Source organism: Pelodiscus sinensis, chromosome 20, assembly GCF_049634645.1.
Source record: "Pelodiscus sinensis isolate JC-2024 chromosome 20, ASM4963464v1, whole genome shotgun sequence".
Taxonomy (NCBI): domain Eukaryota; kingdom Metazoa; phylum Chordata; order Testudines; family Trionychidae; genus Pelodiscus; species Pelodiscus sinensis.
The window spans coordinates 5,782,263-5,808,319 of record NC_134730.1 but is presented as its reverse complement, the minus strand read 5'-3'; the positions used below and the strand labels follow the sequence as shown (position 1 = coordinate 5,808,319).

Here is a 26,057-nt window from a genome sequence, read left to right as displayed (position 1 = left end):
AAAAACAAAAATTGCTTTTAACTCATACTAGTGAAATTATATACGCCTTAATCCCACAAACATGTAGGTACCTGCTTAATTTCTCTGAGTAGTTTCACAATAAGACTGATCAGTGTAAAGTTAAGTGCTTCATAAATATTTGCAGGATCAGGGTAATAGTGAACAAAATGATACTGATGAATGGATTTTGGAGGACGACTTGTTAGATCTCTAGTAGTTGCTAACAGTTCAGTATACTCACACTGAGATTTGTGATTTTTCTGTGGCTATATTGATTGTTAGGAACATTATAAAAAGCAATTTACAAATTAATGCACAAAACCCATTCCTTCTGATGCCATTGATCAGATGTTTTCAAAATAATACCCCATTTGGAGTATATTTCCAATTCATCTCAAGATGGAGTACAGGAAAACTAGAGTGAGCTGCAGCTATTAAAATTAATGTATGCAATTATATTATATAAAGTCTAAAATTGTGTGTGTGTGTGTGTGTGTGTGTGTGTGTGTGTAAAATGAAGATAACTGCAGATCATTGCCCAAGATACACTATTTCCTACTTTAATTGGGGTAAAGTTTTGTTTGTGAGTTACACAAAGTCTGTTGTATTACTTGTAAACCTGTTGCATATATATTTGTGTTTTTCAGATGTACTTTCAGGTTTCCCAGCACAAATATCAAGATAACATTCACAGCTCTGTCCAATGAAAAGAGAGAAAAACAGGAGTCCCCAGAGTCTCCAGTGAAGCCTGTGCAACCCCAGATCTCTCCCTTAACAATAAACATTCCAGACAACATGGCTCACCTGATCAGCCCTCTCCCTTCTCCCACAGGAACTATCAGGTATTTAAATCTTGCAACATTGCATGTAGGGTAGTACATGATTACAGAATCAATACAGGACGTAGCTCATTACAATAATGCTTATGTTGGAGCTCAGAGTAGCCTTAGATGAGCCTTAGAGTAGAAATATAGCATTGTGTTTTTTCAGTGGCTACCCATTCACAGAGATACAAATCTGTTACCATCATGACGGTCTGACTTTAAATAGACAAAAGCATGTCATTGGGTTAAGGCTGTGCTCTGAACAAGCAGTGAATGAGGCTACATTTCCCAGTGGCCGAAATATTTGGACACACTAGAGTGAGCTTAAGAATTAAGCATCAATCTAACTTACAGTTTTCTTGCTTTTGTTGGTCTTCATTATCCCCATGACAACATTTTAATGTAGTTTCTATTTTTATTTCCATTATTAATGCTATTCTTAAGCATCGGACTGAAAGCCAGTGTCCTCAGTAAGTTTGTCAGCAGAAAAATGTTTTAGCAGTTTGGCAATGCTTACATTGAAAACCAATGAATAAAAACCGAGTTTCTTACTGACTAGTGACTGCAGTCACTAAACTAAGTGTCGTATTTATAGTATATCAAAACACAGTACTTCTCCTGTTCTTGAAGTTTTGGTAGGTGAGGTTAATTTGGGTCTGTCAGTTTAGCTGTGTTGATTAGAGACTTGCCACAAATGTTTGGCTTGTTAATTGACCTTCTTGCAAACTGCTAGAAGAGCATTTTGAGTAGAATTTTCTGACACAGCTAAGTCACTTAAATATTTTTGAAAATTCCATCTCTTCCTCACTAATTCTGGTAGATCTGCTTGATTCAATGAATGTACAACTAGTATGTCTGATTCTGTTTTGGGTCATATTACAAAGTTTAAATTCAGAGCTAAATGCGTTGATACTCAACAGGAGTAGAGCTCTTCATTCCAGTTTTGTGATGGTAATTGTGTGGTGTTTGGAAATGGTGCATTTGGAAAAAGAGATTTGGTAGTATAGCAGTCGTCTGGTTTTTATTTAAGTCAGGAAAAAATATCTTTCACAAGAAATGACTGTATTCACAAATATATTTGAATAAATGTGTCACCATTGCTTTTGCATTTTCTCAGATGTTGCAGTCCTCTCCCAGGACTATTGAACATAGTTGTTCAACTATTAAACTAGACCATTAAAAATCACTATACCATTCTGAGGGTTTGGCTAGGTTGACATTTTTTCCTGTAATTCATTGTGTTGTGTGAAGGATGTGTAAACTTGCTTTGATTATGCCAGATGTGTTGCATGCTGTTAGTTGATATGTGTAAAACTTACACTGCACAGTACTGACCAACATTTTTTTAAAAGTGCTGACCCTCAGACTCTTAATCTTCAATTGAAGGCCAGTTTCACACACCATGGATAAAATTCCGGCGGCCCTGCTGGACAGCCCATTAAGAGCTAACCTTAAATGTTGGAATTGTGGAGATAAAGTTTCTCTTGAAGAAAAGTGTTTTTGTATGATACTGTATTTACATTCAAGAAAATGTCAGTCACTTCAAAGGGAGACAGCACAATCTTCCTGTCTGCCTGCAAAGCAAATCCTGGCACATGCTACTTTTTGTCTCACCCTTCCAGGTGGTATCCATTAGCACTAGTTCTTCGAGTGCTTGTTCTCATTGATTCTAGTCAGGTGTGCATGCACTTCATGCGCAAGTATTGGAAATTTTTCCTGTAGGGTCAGTGAAGCCCCTTGGAGTGATGCTGCTATGGCAGCCTTTATAGACCACTGCTTCCCTGACCCTGTCTTCAGTTCCCTCTTACCATCTGTGGCGGTGTTGGAACATTTCTCCCCTTCTCCTGCCCCCCCCCCCCCCCCCCCCCCCGTCCTTAACTAGCATTATACCTTGTTGTGTTAACTACTCAACAGTTAGTTACTTTTCAATTGTAAAACTCAGTCTTTAGTAGGGGGCAGGCTCACCCATATTTATTGGCCTTCATGGGCACCAGGATATGTCAAAAGGCCAAAGATTTAAAACTTGGACAGTTAGCAAAAAGTCTATGCTGAACAGTGACTCCCACGAGGTGTGCACAAGGTGTCTTGGAGAAGAATATCAGTCCAAGAGGTGCAAGATCTATAGGGGCACCAGGCGCAAGCTGCATATGCAGCGTGCCGTCATCGGTATGTGAAATGGCACTGAGAAAGGACTCTTGGGTTAGAGACTCTCGGCACTGAAGCCTACTGGCACCAGCTGATGCATGGCACCGCTATACCTCTCTGATGCCGAAAGGTTGGTAGAGCATGCTGTCCTTACAAGACATGCCCCTCTCATGATCCTTCCCAGCACAAGAGAATGTTAGCATGTAAGGCTTAGCAAGATCAGCCATTGACACCAGTCAAGCAGGCACAGTAGAGTCTGGCACAAAGTGTCTTTCTTGAGAACCAGAATCCAGTGTACAAGCCATCTACACTAGACACCTATGAGGTTGCAAGGGACCGCAGAGCGATCTCTGAGACTGGATCCCCTCCAGATACTGTCATGAGTGCCTCAGTCCAGGGGACATAGATCAGTGTCCTCTTCTCCCCAGCACTTGCCCTCACCAGCACAGAGGGATCATGGAATTCCTTCCCCGGCACCAGAGACAAGGGACAGATCTACTCCTCCAGAAGCGGTGGAGCACTGAGCACATGACACGGTTCTCTGTCCCGAATCAGCCAGCACCAATCATCCCCAAGGTTGTGCTGGCACAGTTTTCCAGCACTGCCTTCGCTCAGTGCAGACCCCCGTCTCTGGGTTCATTGGCGCCCCTCAGGTCATCTCTCTCTGACTGTCAGAAGCAGCCTCACTGTATTCAAGCAGAAGCCACACCTGCAAGCATAGACTCGAAAAGTCAGTGCCTGGCACCCACAGTGGCCCCCACCCCACAAAGGCTCTTTTGGACACCCTGAGCCTACCACCAGTCCCATGGTGCATCCAGGACAGGGCTGGGCAGTAATTTTTGATTGGGGGGGGGGGCACTCTCAGATTTTGGAAAAAGGTCAAGGACTGCACTTCTCCATGGCGGGGGTGTGAGGTTTGGGATAGAGGTTGAGTGCAGAAGGGAGATGGGGTTGCAGGAGAGCATGTGGGGTCTGAGAGGGAGTTTGGGTGAAGTAGGGGGTTGTTACCTGGGAGGGGGGATTAGAGGGACCAGGGTCTGCAAGGAAGTATGGGTACAGGAGTGAATTTTGACCTGGAGGAGGAGTATACCAAGGAGTGCAGGGGCTGGGAAGGAACTGTGATCTGGGTTAGGATGTGTGTGCAGAGAATTTGGATGGTGACCTAGGGAGTTAGTAAGTGGGAAGGGCTGGGGTGCAGGAGGCAGGGGCAGAGGTGTTGGAGGCAGACTCTGGCCAGGAGTCATTTACCTTAGATGGCTCCCAGCCAGCAGCCCAACAGAGTTCCTGAAGCAGAATTCCTCCATGTGCTGCTCAGGGCCGTGCCCCTGGGGGCTGAAAGACTTTGTGCACTTTCCACCCCCAGGCCAATCATCACAGCTGGGGGCAGAACCTTGGAGCGGGGGAGCGCATGAACTCTCGCCCCCCACCAGGTTTGTGCGGCACATAGAGGGTACCGCCCACTGTTCTGAGGAGCTGGCGGCTCCCTCTATGCGCCGCATGCCCCTGGTAGGAAGGGGGAGAGTGAGCGTGCTCCCTTGCCCCCAGGCCAATCGTCACAGTGGAGAGCGGGGCTTGGGGTCAGGCGTGCATGGAGTCTCTCGCCCCCTGCTAGAGGCACGCCTCGCTGTTTAAAATGGCTGGTGGTTCCCTCTAGGCACCACACGCCCCCGTGGAGGAGAGCTGCCAGCTTTGGGGTCTCAGCAGGTCAGCCTCAGGCCAGATCAAATGACTTGGTGGGCTGGATCTGGCCCGCTAGACTTATTTTGCCCACCCCTGATCCAGGGGCTCAGACTCACCCCCATTCCAGATCGCTTAGGGACTCTCAAGCCTCTCAGCCACCGGTAGCCAGTGTCTCTAGATCACTGCAGGGGACCACGGACGTTGTGGAGACAAGAACCTTTGCCAACACCAGCTTGGTGCAGGAAGAGGTCAAGATCCAACCCAAGCTGACCCCCCTAACAGCACAGACATCCTTGTGTCATCACCAGATGAAGCTGTGGCAGGCCCATTGATTACAGGCATATCCAGAGCTCCACCAACTAGTAGTCTGGAACATGAACTTTGCAGGTGGAGGAGGTGCTCATTATTGACTAGCAGACTAGAGCTGTGTGCCAATCAGTGATTCCTAATGCCGACCCCACCTCTGGGGAATAGATGCTTGGGAGTCATTTGACTGGAATTGACATGAACAAACTCTTGAAGAAAAGACAGTGGCCTGTTTACACGTAACACATGTTCTTCAAGATGTGGTGTTCACATCCGTTCCAATACCCGCCCTCCTTCTCCTCTGTTGGAGTATTCGCCATGAAGGAACCAAAGCAGGAGTTGAGGTGGCAGTAATATATAAAGCCTGTCATAGCAGCGCCGCTCCAGGGCGCTCCACAGCCGACCCAGAGCTCCTAGGGGAAAAGTTTATGAAACTTGTGCACACAGCACAAGCGCACTTGATTGAAATGGTCATGAACAACATATCTCGAAGAACACCAGTTATGAGAAACTAACTGTCTTTTTTTCCTTGAAGTTTTAAACTTTATATATTTGGATTAATCTGTTAATCTAAACTAGTATCTTGGATTTGGAACAAATCATGTGGATGGGAACTTGGAAGACTTCAGATACCTGCTTTTATTTTCCTAATTGTGTTTTTTGTTGCTACAGAAAGCGGAATTGAATCCTGTCATTATGTAAACATTTGGGGGGCTTCTTGCATTACATCAAAATATTTAAGCAGTGAAAAGATTGCTCACTAACTGTTTCTTAACTGTAAAGGGACATGGGGAATTCCAGAAGAATAGCTCTTTGTACAGCTGTCTTCGGGTACGCTATAAAAGATGGAAAAAACATCAATTTTCAAAAGATATGGTAAAAAATCATTTGAATTTTAGAGTTAATATTTTATACCTTCCTAACAGTAATGAGCCGTAGCAGACTGCCAGTTATCAAAGTTTACCCTTGCCTACTGTTTTGTTGATGTGTTTTTCACTATGTCATCATTTCACTAGTATTTGGCCTATTCAGTTATTACTTTACGTGAGGATTTGTAGTGTTGATTGATACAGCTCAGTGTCTATATTCTAAATAAGTTTACCTGAAATATGTGTTTGATTAAATAAGAAACATCCAGAACTTTCTTGTAGCTTGTAACCATTATGTTTTCAAACATGTTGTTTCATCCAGATAAACAGTACTCCAAGATAAACAGAGTTTGTGACTAGGCTAAAAACAAGATTTGTGGAAATTTCTCATAAGACCTAATTTCTGAAAGCTTTCTAATCAGAGGTTCAGATAAGCATCCAGAATTTTTGGCTGTATAAGTAGACAGAGCCTCTAACTAAAATGGACGCATTGTCAGTAACGCTTACATAAATACAATATAATCTACAAAACAGTTAATCCTTCTTGCTTTGAAGAGAGCGCCTGAAATCTTGTTTTCTGGAGTGATTCTGATTCTTACCATGAGCTATAAATTCCGTTTATAATAGAAATACTGACAGATCTTTTACAGCAGACTGGGAGCGCTAGTGAGTTTTCCTGTAACTAGAAGTATTTGATTAGATATAATGTGGTGATATACTGTATAACAAAATAGTAGGATCCTTTTTTATATTCTACAGTGCTGCAAATTCCTGCCCGTCTAGTCCGCGTGGTGCAGGCTCTTCAGGGTACAAAATGAGTCGTGTAATACCATCTGACCTACATTTAATGGCTGACAATTCACAGTCAGAAAACGACAAGGAAGCATCGGGTGGTGATAGCCCAAAGGTAAACGTTACACAGAATGAATTCATAATAAAATCTTGACCCCAACATACCAATGTTGGAAATTTATCCCATGTATATTAACTTAGACATGATTTGGCATTCAGAAATTTAAAAGGGATAGAAGATAGAAATCTTTTGTGGTTTGATATGCCTTATATCTTGATTTTTTTTTAAAAAAAAATAGATTACCAATGAAGATTTTCATGGCTGTTTTGGCTTCCAATTATTTGCATGACCATCATTTCTTAGACATTTAGATTCATAGTCCTTGTTTAAATTTTGTATTCGTTTCTTTTAATTTTTACTGCCATCTTAAATCCTCCTGATTGGAAGCTGTAAGTTTGGTTTTAGCTTTCCTTTTTGAAATCCGCAGGTCATCCAGAAGTGTTCAATATTGAAGTTGATAATTGTATTGTTTACATTTTAGCTAAGAGGTATATTGTAAATTTATGAAGGCAAATATTTTAAGGGTTCTTTTTTTTTTTTTTATAGGATGACTCAAAGCCACCTTATTCTTATGCACAACTAATAGTACAAGCAATTACAATGGCACCTGATAAGCAGCTTACACTAAATGGAATTTATACGCACATAACTAAAAACTACCCATACTACAGGACTGCAGACAAGGGCTGGCAGGTAAATTTCATTTCTAGTATTTGTTTTAAAAGTCATGAATAAAAACAACTATTAGCATGAGAAATAAATGATAGGAAATATGCCAAGCCAACTTGTTTTATTTATACTAGTTATATTTAGTGACCATGACCGCTCTTCAGTAGATTTTTGATGGACTGAATGGTTCTTAAATGTGTATTGGATGGGTTTCTAATCTTAAAATCTCTAGGTTGGCAGAGGCTTTGTTGTACTATGGCAGCATCATTCTCTAGCTTTAGCATTCCCCTAGATTTCCAATAGGGGAATTAATAGGATTTCTATTGAAGAAAAAATATAAACATCATATAGGTGGCTGTATCAGAGGCAGCAGCATGGAGTGGGAGGCAGACTACATGGGGAACTGGTTTTTAAACTGGCTCCCCTTGCAGAACACCTGCCACGCTGTGCTGCTGCCTCTGATACAGAGGCAGAGCCCCTGTTCATGGGGCATCCAAACTGGTACAGAGCTCTGATACAGAGGCAGCAGCTCAGGAGTAGCAGGGGGCTCCCCAGGCCTGGGCCAGGAGCGCACTGGCTGCCACCCCTGGGGATTATCAAATAGACATGTAGCTACTAAGATTTCATGCGATTACAAAATTATTCAGTTACACGATATCTAACCTCCCTACTTGTGATGTTACCTCAGCAAGCCCAAATGAAATCCCAAATACTCTGACTACAAAGTTTGTTGAAAGCTGTAATCTTGAGCTTACAGATTCTTAGCTACTGGTGTACTTATCTTACACTGTTGACCACCTAATTTTTGATTGTGCTCACACAGGTGACGAGATAATTCCATTTGTCCACTTGCAACTGATGAGAATCTACCTCTGCTGAGTGTGGAAGACTAAACTGTCTTCTTCTGCACAATATTTTAAGTTTTCTTAATAAACAAATTTATAATGGAACATTTGCTAGGATAACCAGTTGACTATAAACCATATGCACTGTTTTGTCCCAGGTACACAGACATACAACTCCAGTGCCTCCACTGCTGCTTCTAGTTTTACCAAGGGACAGCAGAGAACAATTAGCAAGACTGGTCCGTTTCTCTTCTGCTCTTCAGAACCTTGTGCATGCCTTTGAAACCATCATGTCAGTCATGTAATGTCTGTTTCACTGCTTCTGTTGCTTAGTAAAGTTTTTATCTGCAACAGAGGCAGATACCAGAGTTATTTTCAGGACAGGGGCAATAAATGCAGTGTGAGGAGTTGTGACAGAGTTAACTTTCACATTCACAGCAAGTTAAATGCTTCCACTTTCCAGCAGTAGGGCAGACGGACATTTCAGATTTGATCACACCAAAGAGCTAGAAGTATGTATAAAAGATGGATCAGCCTGGTAGGTGTTCCAATAAAATGGAGTGGCTCTTTTGGTTAATAGTCTTACAAAATATTGTCATGATAGTAGGAAACATCTCATTTTTGAACAATACACTTAGCTTCTGGCTTCAGGCAGGCAGTACATGACAATTTTCGTTAGGTAATCTGTATGCTTCAGGCTCATAGTGTTGGGCCCATTCTGTAGTCCTTCAGTCTAGAAAAGTTGGATTTAATCTTCTCCCCTTCTAACAAATGAAGACAAATGTAACTGATAAACTTATATTCTTCATGTGTTCAGCTAGTTCTGTTTTTGTCTTTGGTAGGGGAAGCACTTTCTGTTAGCATTAGATTGCACTGAAGAAAATAAACCAGGGTAACATTGCCCTAAATTCTTTAAGCTCTCTGAGAGAGCTCATAAACCACATCTGAGCCTAGGATGAGGTTTGCATTTAATTTTGGGGATTTTGAGGAGTGCTAAATTGAAATATTATGAAAATTTTCCCCAGATGTTTCAGTGCTAACATTCAGTGGATCAGAACAGGATAGTACATACTTGAATGGTTGTATTTTTTCCCTTCACCTGAGTTATCAAATTCTGAAAGGTCTCCATGTATGTATGAAGCATATAAAGTCAAAGATAGACTTTCCCCGTGCATCAGAACATTGGTACCTTCATACATTTTCATCCAGAGTACATATGTGAAGTTGCATCAGATTTTAGTCGTCTTGCCATTGCTGCGTATTAGGCATGTTGTACATGCAGACTGCAGCATGAGAGGATACTAACCCCGGTAAACTAAATTTGGAGCTACTACCATTCACAGTTTTCATAAGCCCGCTAAATCCTTGACCTCTCTTTTGAGACTGTCAAGTGATAGATATCTTTTCCTGTATTGGGGAAGAACAACTGGGAACTGAAGCTGCTGAAAGAATTCTCCTTCTTTGTGTGGCAAGGAAAGTCAAACTCCCAAGTATCTAGCTGGATCTGAAATTTCTGAAATCAAACTTCTCTCCTTACTATAAAATAATGTCAGTGTTATTGTACAAGATCAGAATCGGTGTATATAGTATGTTTTGGCAGCCCAATGGGGGGAAGGGGGGAACAGTTTTGACTTTCACTTTGTAAGGTGTTCAGGTACTACTAATTTTTCTTTTTATCCAGTGCTTTATGTCCACACGACTTTTGAAACCATTCTTTGTGACTACTGCCCTTTTTGTGAGAGGAAATCTCATTTCAATCCTAAGGAGCTTGTTAACAATATTCTTGAACTGGTGGGAGAGGTTTGCGCAATGCCAAGACTGCCTTCCCCAGGCTTAGCATTCTGCGTTTATAGCACTCCCATGCATTGGCTACCCCAAGGAGCTAGACACCTGAACCCCGAGTCTCCTGAACTACAAACCACTAAGCTAGGCCACATTCTGACTTTTTAGTAAAAATATATATGAATTCTACATATTTTTTTATGTTCCATAGAATTCAATACGCCACAATCTCTCTCTGAATCGTTATTTCATCAAAGTACCACGTTCCCAGGAAGAACCAGGCAAAGGCTCATTCTGGAGGATAGACCCTGCCTCTGAAAGCAAATTAATAGAGCAGGCTTTTAGGAAAAGGCGGCCTAGGGGAGTACCTTGCTTTAGAACCCCTCTGGGACCACTCTCTTCTAGGTAAGGAAAAACAGATGAACAAAAAGACATTTAATTTTCAGAAGTTTACCGTAAATGTTAAATTTCCTGCTGGAAGTAAGAGAGAACAGTACTTTAAATAGTAACATGTTGGTATGGTAAGATTTGAATTACAGTTCTATAACAGAACCAAAAATGATGGCTGTTTTTAACCTCCAGGCACGTACAAATTAGATAGTTGTGTATCCAGCACTAAATCACAAATTTAGTTATTTAATTTAAAACACTGAGTCAGGATGAATTCTGTATAACACACCAGTAAAGATTGTGGTTGGTTTTCTATTGCTTTTTAGTGCTAATGTACTAGCTCAGTTTACAGAAGTAATTGTTAGCTTGTTAACATATGAAAGATTTTCTGTACTTCGTTGTTTCACAATTACAATTTAATTGCTAACTTGTCCTTCCCATGCCTTTGAAAATTATTTACAGTGAAAATATGAGATCTCAGCTGTTACTATTTCATTGAAGTACAGATGACAAAAATGGTTAGCTTGATAATATTTAACTAATATTCTTTAATGGTGAACTACATAGATGCAATTATTAGCTATGTACAGGTTGTGTCCCCTTTCTCTGCTGCTGGCTTGCTTTGACTTACTCTTTAGATAGCTGGTTGTCTCACACACACACACGCACACCCTAAACATTTGTACTGTTGTATGGATTGCTAGGAAACACTCCATCAGAAAATGTCCAAATGTTTCTATTCCATTAACCTTAGCCAAAGACTTCCTTTGAATTCTTCTCTTGGCTAACAAAGGTTTATGCAGAATCAAAGTCATGGATTTGATGGATACTTGTTTGGTAGAAGGCAAAGGGTTCCCCCTTGTGGAAAGTACATATATTACAACTTTTAGCAGCAAGGTCACTCATCTGTCATAATTAACTTAACATACCAGCTGCTGCTTTCATTTTCTTAAAAAACAGAAGTGCCCCAGCTTCTCCTAATCATTCTGGAGTGTTGTCTGCCCACTCCAGTGGTGTACAGACCCCTGAGAGCTTGTCAAGGGAAGGATCTCCAGTCCCAATGGAAACTGAGCCTAGTGCTATCCAGCCAAAACTAGCAGTAATACAGGAAGCACGATTTGCACAGAGTGCCCCAGGTGAGAATTTTTTAAAATACTTTTTTGCTGTGCAGTGATGAGGGATGATTTGTAAAATATGTTGCCTGAAGTAGTCTTGGTAGAATTCACACCTAAATTAAAAAATCTGTGAATGTTTTCAGATAGCTCATTAACTCAATTAAGGCAAAACATGGGGAAGTGCGTAAACTTAGTGTGTGAAGTTTTTCCTGAAAATTGCAAATGGAGTTGATTCATTTCCTTTCTGGTGTGTATGTATGTTCATTGTAGCACAGATAGATGCTTGCTTTGCTAGTAAGCAGAGACTGTACTTCTGTTTTAGGTGGGAAAACAGTAGCATATCTTTGACATCTCTTCTTCTGGAAAACTATTAAATATTTTTGTACAGCACAGATTCTCCATGGGCAGAACGTGAATTTGGATAAAAAGCTTCATTAGGAATGGTTGACCTGGATCAAAGTGATCTCCTGGATCAAGAGTTTCTATACTAAATAAATATCTTAATTATTGCACATATTTGCAACTACATAATTACAGCCATATTTTCAGTAGAGGGCAAGAAAACCAAAAATGGGAAGGGTTGAGTTCAATGGTGGGATGTTTCTTTTGTATTGACTCTGAACCCCTTACATCTCTCCCCGTCCCTCACCAATATTTAGTTGTGTTGTATTGGCAGTTTTATTTGTGTTCTAGCTACCGTGTTTCCTAATGCTATCCCTTCTGGTACAGAGAAGACTGTGTAGGTATTTATTTAGGTCTCATACAAGGAGCCAGCAGCAATAGTCTGATTATTCCAACTCGGGGGTGGGCAATAATTTTTAAAAGGGGCCCACCCCGGAAGGGCTGGGGCCTTGAGCAGAAGGGCCAGGAGATTTCTTGTGCTCTCCCCCTGCCCCCCAACCCTTATTGGCCTGGAGTCGGGGAGCGCAAGAAGGCCCCCCCCCCACCCCAATAGAGAAAGGCCAGCGATTTTAAAACAGTTGGCGGTTCCCTCTAGATGCCTCTCATGGTAGGAGTCCTCATGCATTCCCCTTGCCCCCAGGCCAATCAGTGCCTGTGGGTGGGGGCACGTGCGAAGTTTCCTCATCCCCCAAGAGCGCACAGCAGCTAGAGACACACGTTGGCAGTTTTCAGACGGCCGGCATGTGTGTCTAGCTGCTACGCGTCCCTGGCAGGATGGGGACAGGACATGAGAGGCTTCACGCACTTTCCCGCTCCCAAAGGTGCATGGCAGCTAGAGATAAATGCCGGCTGTTTTAAAACTGCCAACGTGTCTCTCTAGCCACCACACGCTCTTGCAGGGACAAGGAGACTTTGCGTGCTCCCCAGGCCCTGGTTAGCCTGGGGGTGGGGGAGCAGCAGGGTTGCTGTGGGTCGGATCCATCGGTTTGGTGGGCCAGATCCGGTCCGCAGAGGGCCCTTTGTCCACCTCTGCTCCAACTCTACATGCCAAAATTGTAAGGTATTAAGTCTTTATTATCTATTTCTTAGCTCTTGTAGCATCCAATGAAGGAGAATAGTGAGGGTTATTGCTTTTACAAGGCTTCATTGCGGTATATTTGATAGAATGATTAACTAAAAGAATACTTGATTCAAACTTCTAGTCTAATTTATTTTTGTCTTTTTTGATAGGATCACCTCTATCTAGCCAACCAGTTTTAATTACCGTACAACGGCAGCTACCACAAACTATTAAACCTGTCACTTATACTGTTACAACTCCTGTGACAACATCAACATCCCAGCAGCCCGTAGTTCAGACAGTTCATGTTGTTCACCAGATACCAGCTGTGTCAGTCACAAATGTGACTGGATTAGCACCAGCAAACACTTACACTGTAGCTGGACAGGCAGTGGTTACACAAGCTGCAGTGGTAACCCAGCCCAAGGTAGAACCTCAAGAGAATGGAGACCACAAGGAAGTAAAAGGTGAGAATTGGCTGAGTTCAGTAAGTCTTGTATAAATATGTGAATGCCTTATGTGTCTTTTAAAAATCACTTCATCGGTGCAAGTGGAAAAAAATGGATTAAAATAGAATATTTATTCCATGGTCACTTTTTCAGATGCTTTGAGGTTTATTAATAAGATGAATTATAGTCATTGGAGAGATAAAGTTAACTAAAAATCACTTTTTATCTTGTTTTGTTTTAAGCTATTGTCTTATAACATTAAATAACTTTTATTGTTTTCCAGTTAAAGTGGAACCTATACCTGCTATTAGCCATGCTACAATAGGAGCTGCCAGTCGTATCATTCAGACATCTCAGACCACGCCCTTACAGACAGTTACTATAGTGCAACAGGCACCTCTAGGTCAACACCAGCTACCAATAAAAACTGTAACGCAGAATGGAACGCACATAGTACCCATCACCACAGCGATACAAGGGCAGGGCAACACTGGTAAGCTTTTGACTAATATTTCCTGTAGCCACAAACATTTCCAGTGTAGGAACTGGCTGCCGAATGAGCATATTTGTACAGTTTCTCAGAATGCCCATTTGTAAAATCTCATCATTTATATTCCTTCCTTAGCTGCTTGCACTGACACAGTTTCAGGACATACTGTTTCAGTTCCATCATGCAGCCATGTGTGTATGCCAGACAGACAAGCCTGTCTGTTACCAGAATGGGAATTGACTCTCTGGAATTCTTAAAGGGGCACTGTCAAGGATGACTACTTGAATTAAACCCAACATAAAAATAACTTAAAAATGTTTCTTTAGTTCTTGAAAACTGTTCCTGCACAAAGGCTGCAGTACAACTAAAACAGGCAACCAGTTCTCTCGGTGGCCAAAAACAAATTGGCTTTTTTGGGCAGTCTGCTTTTTAGGTAATTCTTCTGCTCTACTTTTCTCCAAAGCTTGTAAAGAAAAAAATATTAAAATTTACAAGAATTCTAGAGGATTCTTTTGAAAGCTTCTTGCCTATCTAATACCCTTTGATGTCCCAGTTTTTGAGTAGGCAGTTTGATTGGATGGCAGAACAAATGTACATTTTTATTGAATATGACTTTTGCTTTGGTTTGCTGATGAATCTAATTTCATGCCTATTTGTTTTAATTTTCCCTTTGAAACAAGGTGAATTAAAAATACAATTTAAAAATAATATATTGTTTATTTAAAGCAGATTAATCTACATGTTGCTGATTCTTTGCTTTTTTCTCATTTTATATTCTTAAATTGATGAACTATTTTGTACTTGTTTCTTTAATGATGTTTCCTAACTGTTCCTGGAATTTCAGATTTTACATAGGAACTTCTTTCTAAGAAATGTTCCTACATAACTTGTTCATGTATACTTGGGAATGTCAAGTTCAGGGCCTTGTTAACATACTTACTATGAGACTAAAACAAACTCAAACATAAAATGCAAAGATAGCACAGGCTGTTGTGGCTATCAACTAATGCATAATGAGATTCCTTCAACAAAGCTATACTCCATCAAGGTTTGCAGTCCAAAGTCAGTTAGAGTTCTTGAAAATGCCATTCTTGGGTGCCTGGCTTTGTATTTAGGAACTCTTAAAAATATTGACCTTTGTATATAAAAAGTTGTAATAACTTGTTAATTATTGAAAAATTGACTTTATTATTGCTGAAGCCATTTTGTTTTGAAATGACTGAATTTTTATTAAAAACGTCTAGTGACAAATTCTGTTTTAGTCCCTGATGCTTTAACTATTTAGTAGTTTAAAATTAAGTACATGAGTAGCTCCATTGATGTCAATGAAACAATTCATGTGAGCAAAATTAGATGTGTATTTGCAGAATCAGTCTTAATTTGTTTTTTTCTTAGAGAAGTTTTGTAAAAATCAAATAGAATCCATACCAGTAGACGCACTTAAAACCAAAAACCACTTCATTTATAATTTAGTTGATTCTAAATCTAAAATTCTTGAGTGCTTGCCGATGTCCATTCAACATAGGTGCATGTGCTCTCCACAAGTGCACCAGAGCCAGAAGATTTTCTCTCAGCAGTACCTGTAGGGGCTTTGGTCTCAGCACACCCTGGAGTGGCACTCCTGGGTCCCTCCCTCTTCAGTTTGTTTTTGCCGCCAGTGACAGTGCTTGAAACGCTCTGCCCCAGCCTTAGCTATAGCGTTGGCCATTCCCTCTGTTCAATTGTAAATAGTTTCCCTTAAGTGCTGGTAGAACAGTCAACTATTAGTCCCCCATTGGGTCTTAGCCTGAGGCATACTCCCTCCCCTGACTTAAAGCCTGTGTCGAATGTTGCAGGCCCATGCTAGTTGGTGAGCCTCACGCCGACTGCCTCCATTGTTTAGGGGAATTGCACATTTCTTCCAAGTGCAAGATGTACAGTTCTTTCCACCCCAGGACAATAAGAGAAGCATTTGATTAAGGGCACTGCTTATGGAGTCTTCCTTGGTGCCACAAGAGCCACACCGGGACATGCGCTAAGTACCTCTGCCTCAGTGTGGAGCTCCCCTCTAGCACTGTCGACTCAGCACTGGGCACCCAGCCTAAGAAGGCGGCTGCCAAGGACCATTCTCCAGCACCCTGAAAGCAGAAAGCCAATAAAGGGGACCATCCCTTGGAACGCTACAAGGACACGTCCCCAGCTTAGGTGGGCCACTCCAGCCTGGCCAGTCAACATTGCCCGTCACAGTTGAGCAGCCTCCACCCATGCTGGAGGCCTTCCAAGCGGTGCAAGACATTCTTACAATGCAGATGCTGTCAACAATGCTGGCTGGGCCCAGGCGCAGGTGGAAAACTGCCATTTGAAAATGGGTCACTGAGCATCCAATGCTCATGCTCAGGGCTCGACAAATAATACAATCTACTCGCCACAGGTTCGGCGAGCCCTGCTCATGCTCACCGGGACACGTGGACTGGAGGGCCCCTTGTAGCCTCACCGGTTTGGGGCAGGTCTTGCCACAGCAACATGCTAAGTCCCCAGTATTCTATTCCTTGGAGCACAGACTGTTGGGGGCATGAGCTCCGCGGCTTCAGGGTTACTGTAGAGAGAATGGGTCCCCATATGATTCTCACCGTGCCAAGCTCTACTCCCCTCAGCATCAGTACCCACCAGCACTGAGTAGCTCCTCTGGTCCCTGGACCTGCTCGTATAGGTCCAGATCCGTGGCCCAGCACTGGAGACCGGCATCCCTTGAGTACACATAAAACCTCAAGGGGCTGCTTACCAGACGCTCCAGGCCCCGTACTCAATCACCGAGATTGCAGTTGGTACGGGAATCTCGCCACTGCAGGGAGCATAGGGCACTCTCCAAGCCGGGCCTCCACCAGTGTCCGATCAGTTGCTGCTGTCTTGGACTTAGTCTCCTTGCCTCCAGCACAGCCCTCCGCACCTCACTTAAACCCATACCATGCGATATTGCAGCTGGCCTCTTAGGGCACCCTTTGGCCTCAGTAGCAGTGGTAGATGCAATGGTGTCCTTGGGCGCCCTGGGGTTTTCAGGTTCAGCCTGAGGAAGCCCATTTGGTGGCTGGAGCCTCAGAGCTTTCCTCAGCACTCCCGTGAGCCGGATCCAGGCACTGGAGGTGAGAGGGTATCTTACCCCTCATATGGAGGAGGGATCCCTGGAAGAGGGCCAATCCTCCTCTTCTTCCTCATTGGACAAGGCCACTGTATACCCACCTCCCATGGTCCCTCCGGATGATACAAAAGCCTTTCTCAAGAGCAGTGGTATTCCAAGAGGTCTCTGAATCCCTCTTTGGGTTCTTGGGCTAGTGGACACCAGCCAGACTAGCCCTGTTCCTACACAAAGTGGTAGCCAAAATTGCCAAGGTGCGCTGGCAAAACCCATTCATCTATCCATCCTATCTCAAAGACAGCGGAGAGAAAGTACTTTGTGCCTGCCCAGGGCTGAGTGCTCGACACCCCACGCATCGCCTCGCTCTCTGGTGGTGGAATCAGTGAACCACAGCGAGCGGCAAGGCCAACCCACCCCCATGCTGAGGAATAAGTTCTCCAGACACCTCAACTTGTTTGGAACAAAGCTTTATTCTTCGGCCAGCTGTGTCAACTACGGGTTGCAAACCATCAGGCTCTACTTGCATGATACAACCTCAACTCGGGGCAGTTGATGGCCAAGTTTGAGGTGTTCCTCCCTGAAGCATCCAAAAAAGAGTTCAGGGTGCTATTGGATGAGGGCACAGCCATAGCAAGGATGGCTCTGCAGGCAACATCGGACATGACAGATTCAGCAGAATGGTCCATGGTGCCTGCAATCACCATGAGAAGCGCTGCATGGCTACTTTGGTCAGGTCTGTCACCAAAGGCCCAGAATTCAATCCAGGACCTCCCCTTTGATTGTGAGGCCCTGTTGATGGAACAGATGGATATCAAACTGCAAGACTTTGGGTCTCTGTATGCCAGGGCCAGAGCATAAAAAGTTTAAGCCCCGATCTGCTCAGCCCAAAGTGCAAAATACCTGGCAGGACCCAGTACAAGGGTGCATGAAGACTTTCCGTAAAAGGCAGGGCTGTCATCCTTGTTGAGCCAGCCCAAGTCCTCTGGCATGCATGGTTTTTGAGGGTATGTTCCAGGGCGACATGGAGGATGTTTGGATCGTTCCTGCCCCTTTGCCGCCTGCCTCCACCCTTTCCTGCCAGCTTGGGCAGATTAATCGGACTGTTGGGTCCTGGTGCAGGATGGCTATCCCCTCCAGCTGACTTCTACTCCCCCCTTCCCTCACTCCCTCCCCATTCCACTTCAGGGACCCTTCTCACAAGCAACAGAGGTTGCAGAGCTGCTCTGCCTGGAGCAGTAGAAAAGGTGCCTGCCCAGTTGCACAACCCAAGGCCAAGGGAGGACCTTCAGGCCTATTCTGGACCTTCAAGACTTGAATCAGTACCTGGCCCACTCCAAGTTTTCTATGATCACCCTGGGGTCAATTATTCTGGACCTACCAGCCTCAAGGATATGTACTTCCACATTGTGATCTTGGAGAGGGATAGATGGTTTCTGAGGCTCAAGGTAGAATCATAGAATCCTAGGGCTGCAAGAGACCTCAGGAGGTCAAGTCCAACTCCCTGACCAACCCTAACTAACTAAATCATCCCAGCCAGGGCTTTGTCAAACCAGGACTTAAAAACCTCTAGGGATGGAAATTCCACCACCTTCCTAGGGAACCCATTCCAGTGCTTCACCACCCTCCTGGTGAAAGTTTTTTATAATATCCAACCTAGAGCTCCACCAGTCTAACTTAGACCATTGCTCATTGTTCTTCCATCCCTCACTACTGAGAACAGCCTCTCTCTGTCCTCTTTGGAACCTCCTTTAAGGAAGTTGAAGGCTGCTATCAAATCCCCCCTCACTCTTCTACAGACTGACTAAGCCCAAATCCCTCTGCCTCTCCTGGTCAGTCATGTGCTGCAACCCCATCATAATTTTGGTTGCCCTCCGCTGGACCCTCTCCACTTCCTTTCTATAGTGGGGGGGTCCAGAATTGGATGCAGTACTCCAGATGTGACCTCACCAGTGCTGAATAAAGGGGAATAATAACATCTTTAGATGTGCTCCTCCTAGTACACCCTAATATGACACTAGCCGTCTTGGCTGCAAGGGCACACTGTTCACTCATACCCAGCTTCACTGTTATCCCCAAGTCCTTTTCTGCTGAACTGCTGCTTAGCCACTCTGTCCCCAGCCTGTAACGGTGCTTGGGATTCTTCCATCCCAATCATAGAACTCTGCACTGGTACTTGTTGAACCTCATCAGATTTATTTTAGCCCAATCCCCCAGTTTGTCTATGCCACTCTGGACCCTGTTCCTACTCTCCAATGTATCTACCTCTCCCCTAGCTTAGTGTAATCTGCAAACTTGCTGACGGTGCAATCCATCCAGGTCATTAATAAAGATGTTGAAGAAAATTGGCCCTAGAGTTCATCCTTGGGGCACTCCACTTGAAACCGACCACCAACCAGACATGGAGCTGTTGATCGCTATCTGTTGGACCCAACAGTCTAGCCATTTTTTTTATTCACCTTACTATCCATTTATCTAATCCATACTTCCTTAAGAACATAAGAACAGCCGTACTGGGTCAGACCAAAGGTCCATCTAGCCCAGTACCCTCTCTGCCGACAGTGGCCAGCACCAGGTGCCCCAGAGAGGGTGGACCAGAGACAATGATAAAGCGATTTGTCTCCTGCCATCCCTCTCCAGCCTCTGACAGACAGAGGCCAGGGACACCATTTCTATCCCTGGCTAATAGCCTTTTATGGACCTAACCTCCATGAAATTATCTAGCTTCTCTTCAAACTGTTATAGTCCTAGCCTTCACAGCCTCCTCTGGCAAGGAGTTCCACAGGTTGACTATACGCTGTGTGAAGAAGAACTTTCTTTTATTAGTTTTAAACCTGCTACCCATTTATTTCATTTGGTGTCCTCTAGTTCTTCTATTATCATAGAATCATAGAATAATAGGACTGGAAGGGACCTCAAGAGGTCATCGAGTCCAGCCCCCCGCCCTCAAGGCAGGACCACGCTCCGTCTACACCATCCCTGACAGATGTCTATCTAACCTGTTCTTAAATATCTCCAGAGAGGGAGATTCCACCACCTCCCTTGGCAATTTATTCCAATATTTGACCACCCTGAGAGTTAGGAATTTTTTCCTAATGTCCAATCTAAACCTCCCCTGCTGCACTTGAAGCCCATTACTCCTTGTCCTGTCCTCAGAAACCAAGAGGAACAAATTTTCTCCTTCCTCCTTGTGACACCCTTTTAGATATTTGAAAACCGCTATCATGTCCCCCCTTAATCTTCTTTTTTCCAAACTAAACAAGCCCAGTTCATGAAGCCTGGCTTCATAGGTCATGTTCTCTAAACCTTTAATCATTCTTGTCGCTCTTCTCTGTACCCTTTCCAATTTCTCCACATCTTTCTTGAAATGTGGCGCCCAGAACTGGACACAGTACTCCAGCTGAGGCCTAACTAGTGCAGAGTAGAGCGGCAGAATGACTTCACGAGTTTTGCTTACAACACACCTGTTGATACAAGCTAGAATCATATTTGCTTTTTTTGCAACAGCATCACACTGTTGACTCATATTCAACTTGTGGTCCACTATGACCCCTAGATCCCTTTCCGCCATGCTCCTTCCTAGACAGTCACTTCCCATCTTGTATGCATGGAACTGATTGTTCCTTCCTAAGTGGAGCACTTTGCATTTCTCTTTATTAAACTTCATCCTGTTTACCTCTGACCATTTCTCTAACTTGCTAAGGTCATTTTGAATTATGTCCCTATCCTCCAAAGAAGTTGCAACCCCACCCAGTTTGGTATCATCTGCAAACTTAATAAGCGTACTCTCTATCCCAATATCTACATCATTGATGAAGATATTGAACAGTACGGGTCCCAAAACAGACCCTTGCGGAACTCCACTTGTTATCCCTTTCCAGCAGGATTTAGCACCGTTAACAACAACTCTCTGACTACGGTTATCCAGCCAATTATGCACCCACCTTATCGTGGCCCTATCTAAGTTATATTTGCCTAGTTTATCAATAAGAATATCATGCGAGACCGTATCAAATGCCTTACTAAAGTCTAGGTATATGACATCCACCGTTTCTCCCTTATCCACAAGGCTCGTTATCCTATCAAAGAAAGCTATCAGATTAGTTTGGCATGACTTGTTCTTCACAAACCCATGCTGGCTATTCCCTATCACTTTATTACCTTCCAAGTGTTTGCATATGATTTCCTTAATTACCTGCTCCATTATCTTCCCTGGGACAGACATTAAACTGACCGGTCTGTAGTTTCCTGCGTTGTTCTTATTCCCCTTTTTATAGATGGGCACAATATTTGCCCTTTTCCAGTCTTCTGGAATCTCCCCTGTCTGCCATGATTTTTCAAAGATCATAGCTAAAGGCTCAGATACCTCCTCTCTCAGCACCTTGAGTATCCTGGGATGCATTTCATCAGGACCTGGTGACTCGCTGTCATCTAACTTTCCTAAGTGATTTTTAACTTGTTCTTTGTGTATCCTATCTTCTAAACTTACCCTCTCTCTGCTTGTATTCACTACGTTAGGCACACCTCCAGACTTCTCGGTGAAGACCGAAACAAAGAAGTCATTGAGCATCTGTGCCATTTCCAAGTTTCCTGTTACTACTTCTCCCTCCTCACTAACCAGTGGGCCTACCCTGTCCTTGGTCTTCCTCTTGCTTTTAATGTATTTATAAAAGGTCTTCTTGTTTCCCTTTATGCCTGTAGCTAGTTTGATCTCATTTTGTGCCTTTGCCTTTCTAATCTTGCCCCTGCATTCCCATGTTGCTTGCCTATATTCATCCTTTGTTATTTGTCCTAGTTTCCATTTTTTATATGACTCCTTTTTTATTTTGAGATCATGCAAGATCTCCTTGTTAAGCCAAGCTGGTCTTTTGCCATATTTTCTATCTTTCCTACACAGCGGAATTGTTTGCTTTTGGGCCCTTAACAACGTCCCTTTGAAATACTTCCAACTCTCCTCAGTTGTTTTTCCCTTCAGTCTTGCTTCCCATGGGACCTTACCTACAAGTTCTCTGAGCTTATCAAAATCTGCCTTCCTGAAATCCATAACCTCAATTGTGCTGGTCTCCCTTCTACCTTTCCTTAAGATCATGAACTCTGTTATTTCATGATCACTGTCCCCTATACTGTCTTCCACTTTCAAGTTCTCAACTAGTTCCTCCCTATTTGTTAAAACCAAATCCAGAACAGCTTCTCCTCTGGTAGCTTTTTCAACCTTCTGAAACAGAAAGTTGTCTCCAATGCAGTCCAGAAACTTATTGGATAGCCTGTGCCCCGCTGTGTTAGTTTCCCAACATATGTCTGGATAGTTGAAGTCCCCCATCACCACCAAATCTTGGGCTTTGGATAGTTTTGTTAATTGTTTAAAAAAGGCCTCATTATTCTTAATTATGGGAATTAATAAATAACTTATCATATCCCCCCTCGGTCTCCTCTTTTCTAAACTGAAAAGTCCCAGTTGTTTTAACCTCTTCCAAACCCCTAATCATTTTAGTTGCCCTTTTCTGAACCCTTTCTAAGGCCAAAATATATTTTTTGAGGTGAAGAGACCACATCTGTACACAGTATTCCTTAACTTGTTGGGAAGAATATTGTGGGAGACCGTATCAAAAGCTTTGCTAAAGTCAAAGTATATCACATCCACTGACTTTCCCGTATTCACAGAGCCAGTTACCTCATCATAGAAGCTAATCAGATTGGTCAGGCATGACTTGCCCTTGGTTAATCCATGTTGACTATTCCTGATCATTGCCCCTCTTCCAAGTGCGTCAAAATGGATTCCTTGATGGACCCCGTCCAGGATTTTTCCGGGGACTAAGGTAAGGCTGACTGGTCTATAGTTTCCTGGATTCTCCTTTTTCCCTTTCTTAAAGATAGGCACTACATTTGCCTTTTTCCAATCATCCAGGATTTCTCCCGATCTCCACGACTTTTCAAAGATAATAGCCAAAGGCTCCTCAGTGACATTTGCCAACTTCCTCAGTACCCTCAGATGCATTAAATCCGGACCCATGGATTTGTGTAGGTTTAGCTTTTCTAAATAGTTCTTAACCCATTTGTTCTCCACCAAGGGCTGCCCACCTCCTTCCCATACTGCATTGCCTAGTGCAGTAGTCTGGGAGCTGACTTTGTCTGTGAAGACAGAGGCAAAGAAAGCATTGAGCACTTCTGCTTTTCCCACATCATCTGTCACTAGGTTACCTCCCTCGTCCAGTAACGGCCCCACACCCTCCCTGATCACCACCTTATTGCTAACATGCTTATAGAAACCTTTCTTGTTATTCTTCCTATCCATTGCCAGCTGCATTTCCAGTTGCGCTTTTCCTTCCTGATTGCTCCCTTGCATTCTTGAGCAATATATTTATACTCCCCCAAAGTCACCTGTCCAGCTTTCCACTTCTTGTAAATTTCCTTTTTGTGTTCAAGCTTGCCAAGGATTTCCCTAGTAAGTCACCCTGGTCGCCTACCATATTTGCTTTTCTTAGTGCTCACTGGGATTGTTGTTCCTTTGCTGTCAGTAAAGCTTCTTTAAAATACAGCCAGCTTTCCTGGACTCCTTTTCCATTCGTGTTAGCATCCCAGGGGGTCCTGCCCATCAGCTCTCTGAGGGAGCCAAAGTCTGCTTATCTGAAGTCCAGGGTATGTAATTTGCTGCTCTCCTTTCTTCCTTTTGTCAGGATGCAACCACAATAATTGTCCTACCCTTCAGCCTATCCATAGCACCCAGAGTATTTACAAGGTGCATGTTGGTGGTAGCAGCTTACCTACATCATTTAGGGGTCCAGGTATATCCCTGTCTGGATGACTGGCTGGTCAAGGGCCATTCACAGCAGAAAGTCCAGGGGGACGTTGATCTCCTCTCCACATGTCATAGTCTCAGGCTCCTCGTAAACAACAAAATATAGTCATTAGTCCCAGTGCAGAGAATCGAGTGTATAAGAGCAGTACTCTACTCTGTGGCAGCCATGGCATCTCTCCCTTGGAACAGGTTCAGAGCACTGCAGGATTTCATTTACCAGCTGTCCCTTGTCCCCGTAATGACAGCAAGGGCATGTCTACACATCCTCGGCCATATGGCAGCTTGCACTTACGTGATGCCTTTAGCCAAGCTCATCAAGATGTTCCCACTCCAGGTTTGGCTGGCGTCAGTGTACTCCCCAGCACAGAATCTCCTTGACTGTGTAGTCATGGTATTGCCTTGCATCCTCCACTCCTTGTGATGATGAATGGAACCACACAATCTCCTCGCTGGTGTCCTGTTTAGGCAACCCCAACACTCGGTGGAACTAGTTTCTAACCCCTTGGAAAAGAGTTGAGGTGCTTACCTCTGAGTGGCCCAGACTAATGGCCAGTGATCCCAGACCGAGACAGCCATCCACATAAACGTCACAGAGCTCAGGGTGGTCAGAAATACGTGCAAAGTGTTCTTGCTTCACCTGCCGGGCAGAGTGGTCTGTGTTCTCAAAAAAAAAAATTAAATTTAACAAAAGATAAAGTCATAATTTGAAAAGTAGAAGTTAAAGCCTAGTGAAGAAAATAGAAAGGAGCATAAACTGTCAAATTAAGTGTAAAAATCTAATAATAAAAAAGCCAAAAAGGAGTTTGAAGAACAGCTAGCCAAAAACTCAAAAATAGCAAAATGTTTAAGTACATAAGAAGCAGGAAGCCTGCTGAATTACTATTGGGGGGCCACTGGGCAATCGATATGCCAAAGCAGCACTCAGAGATGTTATAGTAATTGTGGAGAAACTAAATACATTCTTTGCTTCGGTCTTCACGGCTGAGGTATTAGGGAGATTCCCAAACCTGAGCCATTGCTTTTAGGTGACACATCCTGAGGAATTGTCCCAGATTGAGGTATCATTAGAGGAGGTTTTGGAAATTTAAAAGTAACAAGTCACTGGGACCAGATGGCATTCACCCAAGAGTTCTGAAAACTCAAATGTGAAAATGCAGAACTATTAACTGTGGCTTGTAACCTATCCTTTAAATCAGCTTCTGTACCTAATGACTGGAAATTAGCTAATGTGATGCCAGTATTTAAAAGGGGTTCTAGAGGTGATCCTGGCGGTGATTACAGACTAGTAAGTCTAATGTGAGTACCAGGCAAATTACAGGCAGTCCCCGGGTTACGTACAAGATAGGGACGGACTGTAGGTTTGTTCTTAAGTTGAATCTGTATGTAAGTCGGAACTGGCATCCAGATTCAGCCGCTGCTGAAACTGATCAGTTTCAGCAGCGGCTGAATCTGGACACCAGTTCCGACTTACATACAGATTCAACTTAAGAACCCCAGGCGTCCCCAAGTCAGCTGCTGCTGAAACTGATCAGCAGCTGATTCCAGGAAGCCCGGGGCAGAGCAACTCTGCCTCGGGCTTCCTGTAGTCAGCCGCTGGTCAGTTTCAGCAGCGGCTGACTTGGGGATGCCTGGGGCAGAGCAGCTGGGGTGCTGCCGGGTTGGTCCAGAAGCGCCAAGGAGTGGTGCTGCGTGACCAACCAGCAGCGCCCCACCTGCTCTACCACAGGCACTGGGCTTTGCTCCACGTCTCCCTGGTCTGCTGGGGGGGGCACTAGCTGCGTTTCCCCCCCCCCCCCCCCCCCCCAGCAGACCAGGGAGAGACGCTGAGCAAAGCGGAGGAGGACCCGGGGCCGGACCCGCGGCGCTTCCAGATCAGCTGGAAGCGCCGCGGGTCCGGCCCCGGGTCCTCCACCGCTTTGCTCCCCATCTCCCTGGTCTGCTGGCTCCCCCAGCAGACCAGGGAGACGGGGAGCAGCTTTTCTCGCCCCGGAGTGAGAAAATCCCCGTTTGTAACTGCGGATCCGACATAAGTCGGATCCGTGTAACTCGGGGACTGTCTGTAGTTGAAACTATAGTTAAAATAGAATGTCAGACACATAAATGAACAAGATCAAATCAGTATTTTAGATGCCTCTATACAAATGCAAGAAGCATGGGTAATAAGCAGGAAGAACTGGAAGTGCTAATAAACAAACACAACTATGGCATTGTTGGTATCAGAGAGACTTGGTGGGATAATACACACAATTGGAATATTGGTATAGAAGGGTTTG

General features: G+C 43.8%; 1 protein-coding gene across 1 annotated transcript in view; it reads left to right on the top strand.

Moving 5' to 3' along the window:
- The window catches only part of FOXK2 (forkhead box K2), a 96,157-nt gene that overhangs the window by 58,629 nt on the left and 11,471 nt on the right, over positions 1 to 26,057 (top strand). Inside the window, exons 2-8 of the mRNA XM_075903536.1 lie at positions 648 to 842; positions 6,584 to 6,731; positions 7,224 to 7,370; positions 10,185 to 10,378; positions 11,324 to 11,499; positions 13,111 to 13,407; positions 13,673 to 13,882. Coding sequence (XP_075759651.1) covers positions 648 to 842; positions 6,584 to 6,731; positions 7,224 to 7,370; positions 10,185 to 10,378; positions 11,324 to 11,499; positions 13,111 to 13,407; positions 13,673 to 13,882 — 1,367 coding nt within the window. The remainder of the gene's footprint in view (positions 1 to 647; positions 843 to 6,583; positions 6,732 to 7,223; positions 7,371 to 10,184; positions 10,379 to 11,323; positions 11,500 to 13,110; positions 13,408 to 13,672; positions 13,883 to 26,057) is intronic.